The sequence below is a fragment of the Drosophila montana genome, unplaced genomic scaffold, assembly GCF_035044405.1.
Source record: "Drosophila montana isolate Dmon_TW-CO22-7 unplaced genomic scaffold, ASM3504440v1 contig_2496_1, whole genome shotgun sequence".
Lineage (NCBI taxonomy): Eukaryota > Metazoa > Arthropoda > Insecta > Diptera > Drosophilidae > Drosophila > Drosophila montana.
Window position 1 is genome coordinate 558,506 of NW_026997364.1, and position 12,296 is coordinate 570,801.

A 12,296-nucleotide genomic window follows, 5' to 3' on the forward strand; every position below is an offset into this window, starting at 1 on the left:
TCCTTTGGGGTCTATTGATTTTCGAGAATTGTTCAAAATTGTTTTGGCTTGGGCTTGGGGCTTTAATAATATAAACTCTCATATATCATACGCAAAACAAGATATTTGTTTCGATATCTCCTTCTCTTAAAGTCGATAATTATCGATTTTTAGACATCAAAGAAAATAATGGTTCTTTGAAAATACATATAACAGGCAATAGAAAGCATCTCCGAACCAGTAAACCATATATAATTGTTGAGCAGGGCGATATGCTGTAATCGTTATAGCTTTGTCCTTCTGTCCCCCCCATCTTTATGATTATCGATAAATATTGATTTGAGGACAACAAGTTCTTATGCATAACTCAAAGATTATAAAAGCTAGACACACCGAACTTGGCACATTTGCCACACACACACCCATTCCACCAAAAATGAATCATTCTTAAGCGTAAAGCCCGACAGCTGTAAAAGAAAACATAGCTTCACTTTTACAAATAATGTTTTCAGACGCTTCTTAATTACACTTGTTAGATTCCATAAACTTTTGAATACGTTATTACTTTTTTAAAAGAAGAAAAGCATAATTTGTATTTAAAATATTTAAGAAACATTGTGATAAATGAACTAAATTAATAGTTAGGCCTTACATTATTTTGTGACGAATGTCTTGTAAGGATGGAGCTGTAAGCACCTAAGCTAAAAGAAGGTTTGATGCTGGAAACAGCAGTCGGGTAGGTACCGGCTTAGGATTGGGTTTGCTTAAAACAGGTTTGCAGCGAGTACGAAAAGTGCACACGACTTAAAGATTTAGTGTAGCCTGTTTTTAATGCGTAGTTGCATGTTCGTGCTTCTAGAATTGTTTTTTGTCTGGTAGGAATAGATAAATGAGGGCTATCTGCATAGATCAAAAGAATAAAACATGTTATGTATTAATCATTTTACGCGCCCGCCCAAAAGTATGCAGCATTTAAAAATGACGAAATTTGTGTTGCCATAAAAGGCCGCATAATTAGCATGGCGGCGCCACTGAGCAGGCAACATTTCGTTATGGAATTGTTCTAAATAAAATGTGCGCTAATTGCGAGCATTTATCGATAGGCAATTATCGATACGCGCACATTTTTAAAGGTTGTTGCTGTCGCTGTCGCTGTTGTCGGCGAGTCGGGCCAAACATTTGAGAAATCTTAATAAGCTGGACAAACCAAATAGAGGAGAAATAATCTAGGCAATTATAAGGCCGCAAACTGATACCACAAACAGGCCGAGAGTCGCGACTACTTCTTGCAAGTTCCAAAGAAAAATATGTTGTTGTGTGCGTGCCTGCGTATCTGCGTGCGTGTCTGCGTGTGTGTGTGTTGTGTGTCTCTGTGTGTGTGTGTCGGCATTCGCTTAAACAAATAAAGCTTGGAACTAATTGCATTTGCACTTGTTGTGCGATATTTCTATGTTGGAAATTATATGGACACGAGTGCTGCAGGCCCAGACGAGTCACGAATGCCAAATTGACTTTAGTTGTGTATACCCTGTAACTATTAGAGAGGGGTGTTTAAACCTAATAGAATAGATTAGAAGAAGATAGAGTAGACAAAAGCATACATTCTCGACAAAGTGACTCGTTTTGGCCATATACTCCCGGTATACTCAAAATTGGTGTGCCGACATCTTCTCACCTGTATACTATATCTAACTATAGTCCTTAGTAAATTTCTGTACTTTTCTGAAGGCAATTTCCAAACACAACTTTGAACCTTTAGAGTTTAGATCATAAACAAAGTAGTTATTCCAGACTGTGCTCTATTATAGTTATATATGAGTATGAAAGTGAATGTATTTTAGGCTTAAATTTCGAACCTAAAAACTATAAATACACATGTAAGACCCATTATACTCGAGAAGAGTAGAAGAGTTCGATTTATAAGATATGGTATATAAGCGCCTCTCTGTCTGTATGCCATAACCAGATAAAGTTCAAACAATATTCCTCTTGTTTGTGTCTTCTAACTGGTTCACTTTTCAGATACATCCTTGGACTTTTGGCATGCGTCTTCTTAAGCAGGATTGAAGCACAAAAAGGCTAACGAGCTTAGTAGATAAATGTGCCAGAGTAAAAGCTGCCTACAGGGTATACTCTAGACAAGCAGAGTCAGCCAATGCATTGGAAACTTGTTGCTTTTTTTGAGATGAGACACGTCATTTGTCATTTATCTGCGGCCTTTTAGCGTTTGGCTTAATTGACTTCTTCTACAGCGTCTACGAACAGAAATTGCTGTGCCCATAGAATGGAATAGAATAGAACTTTGAAGTCGGCCAGGCATCATCTTTTTAAGCAGCCATGTGTTATGGCCAATACCAATTGGCCATAGCGCGGAACATTTAGCTTCATTACGTCAAACCATTTCGAGTCTTAACCAGGGAGCGAAGCTCGCTGTTCGCGTTCGCGTTCGCTCTTCTGGCACTGCAGAACCGTTTTAATTAGATGTAACCATAATAAATCAACAACAATCTTTGTCTGTGTGCGTGACTGTTTGTGTGTGTCTATATATATGTGTGTGTGTGCGTGTGTGTGAGGAGCGTGAGCCCAGGACACTTTTTTTGTTCCCATAAGCCACAAGACAAATGACGAGCGAGTCCAAGACCAAAACCAACAACAACAACAACAATCTCGGAGATTCTCTGTAGTTGTTGTTGCCTTCGGTCGGTGCCATTACATAATGCCAGCTGAGCAACAGCTGAGCAACTGTTGAGCAAATGAGCACTTGACATGCGAGACGCCACTTTGGCAAAGATCTTCACAAACTCATGAGTGCGAAGCCAATCCTGAACACAGTTAGCTGTGCAATGTTGGGGAAACACTTCAAAATTAAATTGGGAAATATTAAGTCATTAGGCTCTAAAAGAGTTCCTCACATCAAATAGCCATATATTCGAGAATCAAGCTGTTAAGAACGTTTAAGGATGGCGCACAAAGAATAATTGAAAAATTGAATGCTCTCGACAGCGTATGGGCTAAGAAATGAGAGATAGTTAGACGGAGAGACGTATGGGCGGGACAAGATGTAAGAGAAAGATAGAGAAAATGATAAGAACACATCAATGTGTAGAGGAAGACGATGAAGAAAAAGCACAGTGTGAGGGACATAAAAAAGCTCGAAAGTAAGAAACAGATTTTCATATAGATAACAATAGGTAAAAAGATAAAGGAAAGTTAAAAGAGTTAGTAAGAGTGAGAGAGAGAGAGAGAGAGAGAGAGAGAGAGAGAGAGAGAGAGAGAGAGAGAGAGAGAGAGAGATACAGATAGAAGGGCAGAGAGAGAGAGAGAGAGGGAATAAATGAAACGCCCACGTTTTTGCAGATATGTGAATGATATTGATTCTACCTATAGAATTATATGATATAGTGGCTCGATATTGAAAGTAGTTTTCTGAAATGTTAGAAGCAGGACAGAGCTCGTAAAAGCCAAGATTGGTGAAGGTATATTAAAAAGAATAGGCGACTTTTATATATATATATATATATATATATATAAAGCACTTAGGCAGCAATAACTATTAAGAGTTGTCACCAAAAATGATGTTTTAAATTTGTATGTTAAAAAAAGAGCTTCGATTGCCAAGATTTGCGAATGCGCATTTGCAACTCTTTGCCGCTTGCCCTGGCAAATGATGCACCATTTATGCGGTTCCAATAGATATATATATATATATACATATATATATATATATGTATATAGATGTATATATAAATGCATTTAGTAGTTATGTCTTAGCTTTAGGGCGTCAGTCAAGCAGTTAGATTGAGCATCTAATCGCGTGCAATTGCAATTTGATTTGGTGGCAGCTAATGACACAGATTACGCAGCGATATAAGCCAATGATATGGAGCAGCCAGCTCTTTGGGCTAGTTGGCCAAAATGCTGCTGTTGTTGTTGTTGTTGTTGCTGCTGTTTTTTTGTTTTGGCTTTAAGCTGAGTTTAACCCACATTCGTGGCGCGTTGCTAGCTACCATTTGACAAACGCCTGAGCGCAATGCAAATTGCAGCCAGCCCCCTGCCCCCTGCTGTCTCTCACTCACTCTCTCTCTGTCTCTCTCTCTGCTTCTCTGTGTGTATCTCTCTCTTTCTTTCTAAGCGCTGTCTGCAATGTGCACAGCGCATGCAATTTTCATGAAACCCTACAACATTACACTTGGACTTGAACTTGCGAATTTGCTAGACGACGAATCAAGCCAACACCAACATGCAGCAGCAGCAGCAGCAGCAACATGCAGGAACATGCAGCAACAATATGCAGCAGCAGCGGCAGCAACACCACCAACGCCAGCAGCAATCAGCGGCAAGTGAATGAGCTTAAATTGTCCATGGCTGGCAGAGCGTGCGGGAGAGGGGGTGACTGCGGTGTGTTGCCGTGTTGCAGCTGCATAAGCCGCACAGCTTAGACGATGGCTGGCCGACTGCCTGCCTGGCTGGCTGCCTGCTTACCTGACTTGCCAGATTGTTGCATGTTGTTGCCCGAACGCCCTCAGTACGTTATTATGCGGCTGTTATTGTTGCAACTAGTTGTTGTTGCTGTTGCTGTTGTTGCTGTTGTTGTTGTCTGGTCGCTCGTCTGTGGAGCATCAAGGCACTGGGGCAGCGAGGCATCAAGTTCGCAACGGGCGACAGCCAGCACGCATACCCAGCAATTGCTGGAGCTGGCAGGCGGGAGTCGGATGAGGCGGGAAGCGGGAGGCGGATGAGGCTAAGTTAGAGACTAAGACGGATGCAGAGCAACCGCAGTTACTTTGGTTAGGCACACACTCACACACACACACACACAGCCAAACACACACACACGTACGAGTTGCTTAGACAAGCCTCAATTAAGTTGCAATTGCAGTTGCTGATGCCTGTTGCTGCTGCCTGTTGCTGCTGTGCAGCGTTGGCGGCGTAGGAATTTTGCTCGTTGCTGCCCACGCGCTGCTGCTGCTGCTGATAAAGTCCAAAATGATGTACTACCTTCTGCTGGTGGTTTGTTGTTTGTGTCTTAGTTTTAAGCAGCAGCACACAACAGGAGCGCAGCGCGGGCCCCTTAACGGGCCTAAAAAGGCAACGAAGATAAGAAGATAAGCAGAAGCTATATACGGTATATAAAAAACTGTCTATCCTGACTAACTCACTTAACGATTGGTGATCAGCGCAGCGACCAAACTGTAAGAACTTGGTAGCTGCAACTTTTTAGGTTAGTTATCTCATGCAATGAAAATTCCACCCGCAAGCGTGAAAAATTCGTGGAATACTATGGTATGAAACTTTTTTGTTTAACATTTAATTCGCCCTAAAAGCATCACCGCAAACATTAAGCAATTTTACAGAGTTACGTTTTCAAGCTCATTTCCAAGAATCTCTCTGAAAATTCTGTTAAGACGTCTTTCACACTTTTCGAAGAATCCACCCCTACTGAAAAATGCGGAAATTGCATCTGAACAATTTTTAGACAAAGTTTAAAGTATGAACTGAACTGCTTTAAATATCTTTGTCGAAGCTCTAGATTTCAACATGCTCAGGTAGTTGTTAACATTGACAGAAGCTTTTGATAAACTGGACAGGTTAAAAAAAATCAAACGAGTAGTTGAAAATAAATCTACTGGAATTGAATGGTGCGACGGTTGAAACATCTACCGTTAATTTCCGCTAAATAACGAACTGTTTGATTGGTTGGCGCCAAAACCAGTTGAGAATTATAAAATAATTGCACATTGATGCACAAAGTAACCCCTTAGAGAGATGTTACTATTCATGCGTTTAGCTAACTATTCGATTGCTTTTTATTAACCAAATGTTATACCAAGTGTTATTTAACCAATCTATTGTTAGTTCCTATAGGTCGACCTTGTCTGAGATTGAGGATTGCAGACGATCGCTGGCTGCCAGACCCGTTTCATGCTCGATGCTGGTAAAGCGTCGTATCATCTCCTGGCGCAAATCACTGGCGTATTCCTTTAGCTCCTCGATCTCCGAGTGGAATTCGCGCAGCTCGTAGCGCAGCTGGCGGCTGGTTAGAAATGTTTTACTGTGCCTCATCGCCTTCGCTTTGTGGGCGCTAATGACGCGATTCGCCTCCGCTTTGGAGAGCTTCAGCTCGCTCAGCCGATTATAGCGCTGCTTGCAAACGGGCAGCTCCTCGGCCACGAGCCGGCTCCAATCCTGATACTGCTGTGTCACGGCACCCAGTTTGCGCACCCGTCGATTCTCCTGGCAGAGCTGATTGCGCATCTTGTTCAGCAGACCGCGCATCAGGCGATAATTGCAGATCATCTCGTCGATCTCGCATTGGAGCCGATGATGGGCATGCTGGAGATTGCGCACCTCCAGCTGTTCCTCACAGCTGAGCGAATCTCTTTGGGCTTCGGCCAGCGGTAGCTTTCGTTCCGCCAGATGTTCCTGATCTGGGCTAGAGAGCTTTTTGACCTTGACTGGCTTCTCCCTGCATTGCTTGAATTCGAATACCCCGAGCTCCGGAATCGGCGTCTCCGATGTCTCCGGCTGCTGCTCGGTGGAGAAGTCCGAGATGTCCAGCTCCAGTTGAGCCTCTTTGCGCTGCTTGATCACCAGCTGCATTTGCTCGATGCGTCGTATCAGGCAATCCAAATCGCCCACCAGCTGCATGGTGCGATCCTCGTCGTCGGTGCGATCCTCACTTAACAGCTGATCGAAGCTCAGCTCCTGCTCCTCCTCCTCCTCGTCGTTGGCCGTGAAGCTGACCTCGTCGTCATAATGAAAGATCTCGATTTTGCGACAGCGCACCCGATGGCTCAACATGTCCATATAATCGACGGGCACCTTGTCGCAGTCACCCAGCCGCTCGATGATCTTATCCTCTGAATCCTCAACCGTTATTGTTGTCATTTTGTCTCTATTTCTTTAATCTCGTTTTCTATATATGTATTTATGTATCGCTAGTTTTGTGTATTGTCTATGACTAAAATTTAAATAATGCTTGCTCTAGTCTTGAAAATATTATGACAAGTCATTCCATATTGGATTGCTTTGATGCCTCGCCTAAAGTTTCCTTTTATCCCCTTGTCAACATATGAGCAATGAAGAGCAGAAGGCATCCCCGAGCTTATAAAGTATATTTATATATTCTAATTCAGTTGTTGCTTCCTTTCTTTGCTTGACGCTTGTAATTCCCAACAAGTTCATGCCTCGAAGGAGGGAACAGGCTAGACAGACAATTCTCTTATTTATTGATAGTCAACCTTGTAGTTTTTTGTTTATAATATTTATATAAATAATAACAAACATACAACACGAGCTGGCAGAGCTAGGTCAGAAAAGTCTTATCCATCCGTCCGTCTGTCAATTTCTATGCTAACAAGTCGCTCAGTCTTAAAGCTTCGTTTTGTAACTTTGCAAGTGTCCGCTTTACTGTTGTAGGCAGTACATATGTATGTGGGAACCGATCGGATCGGACAACTATATCACATCGGTCGAGAAGTAGGTTATTGTATGAACAAACTTGACTAACTCGGCATTCAAAAGTTTCACTATGCTCCTCGTATATATGCAATAACTAATCGACATCGGATCAGCAATTGGAAGCTTCCATATTCCACACTGCAACATCGTAGGGCAAATGTCTACAAGCGTGTTGAATCTTATACTAACTTTCTGGTTTGTAATTTTTGAAAGTCAAGGATTTACACAACAATTTGGTCAGTTGCGAAATAGAAGAGAGTAGCTTTTGAGCCAAGCCAAGCCCACATGCTGTCTGGTCCTTCCAGCCGTAAATCCTATCGTCTCAGCATTTTGGGCCCAATTCCCAACCGAAACAGTTCAATTACCCGCTTAGCTGAGTGCGCTCCTGTGCAGCGACTCGGGCTGATAAGAAAATTTATGGTTAGTCAGTTGCTGTGGCGGCATAATTGCGCACCCACACACACATGCAGAGGTCGGGGGCCCGTGGGCTTTGGCGTGTGTCTCAGCCTGAGTGGAGTCCATGTCTGCACAGTGCCTGTTGGTGCTGCTGCTGCTGCTGCCTGCTCTTTGCATATGCTGCAGCCGCCGCCGCCGCCGCCGACCAACTGGCCACGTCTGGGGCAGTTGACTTTGTTTACCCGCAAGTTGTAATTTTCTGCGAAACCATCAGCCGCAGAATTGCTTTCTGCTGCCGTCGCCGCCACTGATAAGTCCCGCTTCTGATGCTTCTCTGTCGCTTCTCGCTGCGTTTTTTCTTTCTGTTTTTTTTTTTTTTTTGCCAGCCAGCTCGAATCTCGTTGGCTGCCATCTAGCAGGTATTTGTGGCATTGCAATTGGGCATCGGTTTGGCTGCGGTTTGAGATTTACTTTGCCTAGCTCTTGCTAATTGCTTTTCAAGATTTCGGGGCTAGGGCATACGACACGAGTGCCAGCAGTCTTGTATAATATAATGTGCTGCTACTCCTTGGGCCACCGTTTCCCGCCGGTGCTGTGCATCTGTTGACAGGCTTTTAAGTGCCTGATCGCGCTGTCACACTGTGGAATTTCGCGGGCCTCGACAAACCCAACGCTAGACGGCCTGGCCACTTGACCAGCCAAATGGGGTCACTCGGCTGCCCACCCCGCCCAAGGGTATGAGCTCTGCTGTTGACTGACAGTTGTCTTCACGTCACTTGCTGCACTTTCTCAAAGCGGCGCTACGAGAATTTTGGATGAATGAATTGAGTTGGCAGTCTCGACATGCGTATGTGCCTATTCACTTAGTAATTGAAAACTTCAAAAGATGAAATTATGGACTGTCGCCCGAGCAGGGACTTTCATTTATCCATTGTTGACCATACTTAAGTAGATAGACAAAATAGTTGTTTTTAAAGAAGCTTTTGCTAGGTAAAGAACTACTCCTTTAGGCATAGGTCACACTCAGGAATTTTTACTTTAAGAAGAAAGAACCTTTTTTAAAGTAAAGATTTGGTTGAGCAAGTTGAGCTTAATAGTTTTGCTCTATAGTTCTATTTTCAGTATACTTTTCTTTAAAGCACCTAAATTAAAGAAAAACCTTAAAATCTTTATACAGAGGCTTGCTTGCACCAGGGACTGGGAGTTGGCTTTTGCTGACAATTCTCGAATGAGACAGCAATTGCAAAAAATAATTGCAAACAAAGAAACATTTGCCAAGCAAAGATCTGCTTCATTAAGTATAGGCTTTGCTCAGGAGAATAAAAATGTACTGACGCCCGAGCAGGGACCAAGAAATAATTTGTTCAAGAGTGGACAAACTGCTTATCTGGAACTAGAAAGAACTAGGAAGCTAAAATTTGCACTGTAGCTACCTTATGTGATGAAGGTGCACGTAAAGACGGGTTTTCGGGAAATTCCACCCGCATGTGTGGGAAAATCGCAAAGAATGTATGTATGATACGGACATACATACATACATACATTCATACATATAATACATATAATACATATAATACATACATACATACATACATACATACATACATATATACATACATACATACATACATACATACATACATACATACATACATACATACATACACACATACATACATATATACATACATACTTACATACATACATACATACATACATACATACACACATACATACATATATACATACATACATACATACATACATACATACATACATACACACATACATACATACATATATACATACATATATACATATATACATACATATATACATAGATACGTAGATACATACATACATATATGCATTCATATATATGTACATACATATGTACATACATATACATGTACATACATACATAAAAAAAAAACAGCAAAAAAACAAGAAAATACCAAAAAAAAAACACTTAACTACTAGCCAAGCATGAAAAACTGCAGAGCCTACTTAAATTCTTGAGAATCGAGGAGAAGAGCACTTGGTAGAAATTCGTTTTATTTAAATTTGCAGCACAGCGACAAATAAGCTTGGTCTGCGGTTTATATTAGAAAACAACCATGCATGCTTACATATGTATATTCATAAATGCATACGTACATGCATGCATAAACTAACACACAATACCTAGCACGGGCAAGGCCGGGGTACACCCGCTAGTGAGTAATGCTAAATATGCATCAAAGCTTTGATTTGATGAATGGTCGGCTACATGAAACACAAGTTTTTTATTCAAAAAGAAAATGTCACTGGCGCCAGAGCAGGGACCAATGACAAGCCTCTAATGTTCTCGAGTTGTCAATTGAGAAGTCAACTTAAGGAATATGCATAGAGGAGTTGATTAAGTAAAGCATAAGCTAACACAATTACAAGATTCGTAAAGCTCTCACTGAAGCGAAGAACTTTGACTGGGGACGGGAAAAAAAACTCAGATTTTCTAGCAGATTGAATAAGCTGCTCATTGTGGGCAATGATATCTGCAAACTCATAGTCCGGCAGAGTCGAGCTGTACTTTTGGGTTCTCAGTAATCTGTTAGGAGCTTCTTTTTCAATTCCAGTTCGTGGGTAAACTACCAAAGGGGATGGATGAAAAAGCAAGAAGGTAGAACTGTACCGCTAAAGCGCCTAATCACATTATGAGCGTGGAACTGGGACCCCAACAGACCCCACCCAGTATCGCATCGGACGCATCGGCAAGCTTGTGGTTCAACAGACGAGCTTGTGAACTCGCAGCTAGCTCTGGTCATGCAGGAAGTTCAAGTGCGAGAGAAATGCCCATGACATGTGCGATTGTGAGTTATGCACTGACTGCACTGACTGACTGGCACATCGGGGCCCCGGTAAGTTCAACCTGAGCGGTGGGCAAATAGAAAAACGAGTAGCTGAATGCAATATGCATTAGATATACTTAGAACGAGGCTATAGAAAATTACGATTTATGTAACAAGTTGAAGAATCCGAGCGCGTTTATTTCCGCATCTCCAGCCAAGCCAGCTGGCAAAAAAGAAATATAGATATATTTATATATATAAAAGAAGAAAAGAAAAAAAAAAACAGCTGAGATGAGAACGACTAGGAGGTGCAGAAGAAAGAGTGCTGGGGCGTGCTGGGGCGTGCTGGGGAGGGGGAGGGATTGTTGAATCGCTCGTAATAGTCGGTAAGTCAGTCATTCATTCAGACAGATTGACTTGGAGACGGGCTGACGCGATAGACAGTCGTCGAGTCAGTTATTAAATGTGACCATAAGAAACACAAACAGAAAAGCGTCGAGCGAAGATCGGAGCAAAAGTTATTACATAACAGGCAAAGACGACAACGCCGACAGAGGATGGGTTCCAGTTGGGTTCGGGGCAAGAAATGGGAAGGCGGCTGTAGACTTATAAAAATCATAGCACTGTGCGAAGCGTAAAAGCAAAGAATTATAATTTTCCAATCAACTGATAAATTTTTAATGATGCAACTTGTGACGATTACCAGAGAGGGATGGCACACAGAGAGGGGGAGAGAGAGCTGAGAGCTGAAAATGTTGTCCAAAGTGCATGCTGGAATTTTAGACGCTGCCTCATTGCATTCGCTGTGGCATCGGACATGTGTAAGAAACATTCCCATAGGTGTGATTGCTGGCGCGCAAGAACAAGTAAAACACCAAATTACTGTTACTGGGCAGCAGTAACTGACGCTGGGGCAGAGACATGGGGCACGGGACACGGAAGACGAAAGACGGAAGACGGGACGACACGGGCGGGTTTTTGTCTAATGCACTCGGCTGCTGGCCATTGGCATTGGCAGCGACTCTCGTTGCGGACCACAGAGTCGCCGTGATCGATGATGAGCCGATGATGCGGTTGACTGGCTACAGAGTGCAGCCATCGAACAACCTCCGATGCTGACACTGACGCTGATGTCGACTCCACCGTCTACCGTCCACCGTCTGGCTGTCCACTGTCCACTGTCCAGTGTCCACTGTCGGTTGTCAGTTGTCAGTTGTCGCTTTCGCACTTGCTTAGCTCCGCGCTGACCACGACACATTTCTCATGCAAATAACAAACAGCGCCTGGACGCTGTTCATGTGTGCCCGGAGCTCGGAGCTAAGCACGGACTTGGAGGCATTGACTCGCATCATGCGCTTGTCTACTCTGAATATGCAGGAAAGGTGCCTCTGCACACAATGGCCACAATGCCAGCTACATTATGCATCAGTTACTTAGTTAAATACTCAAGGGAAGCTGCCAAAGCATTAGCAATGCAGAATGAGTCTAGAGAGAGTTTGGCTAAAGAGTTTGCTTGCCACCAGCGGATCGGCGCCCGAGCAGGGACCATGAGCTAATTTTAAAGATGTTTCAGTTTAATATGAGCATGAGAATGCCCATTTCGACTGGGTTCTGTGGTAAAACGAGCTAGAA

General features: G+C 42.9%; 1 protein-coding gene across 1 annotated transcript; it reads right to left on the bottom strand.

Annotated features, from left to right (window-relative positions):
• Positions 1-5,762: 5,762 nt before the first annotated feature.
• Positions 5,763-6,977, bottom strand: LOC135428669 (uncharacterized). Its single transcript, XM_064682749.1, has one exon. The coding sequence runs from the start codon at positions 6,865-6,867 to the stop codon at positions 5,839-5,841; it is 1,029 nt and encodes a 342-aa protein (XP_064538819.1). The 5' UTR covers positions 6,868-6,977; the 3' UTR covers positions 5,763-5,838.
• Positions 6,978-12,296: the final 5,319 nt, after the last annotated feature.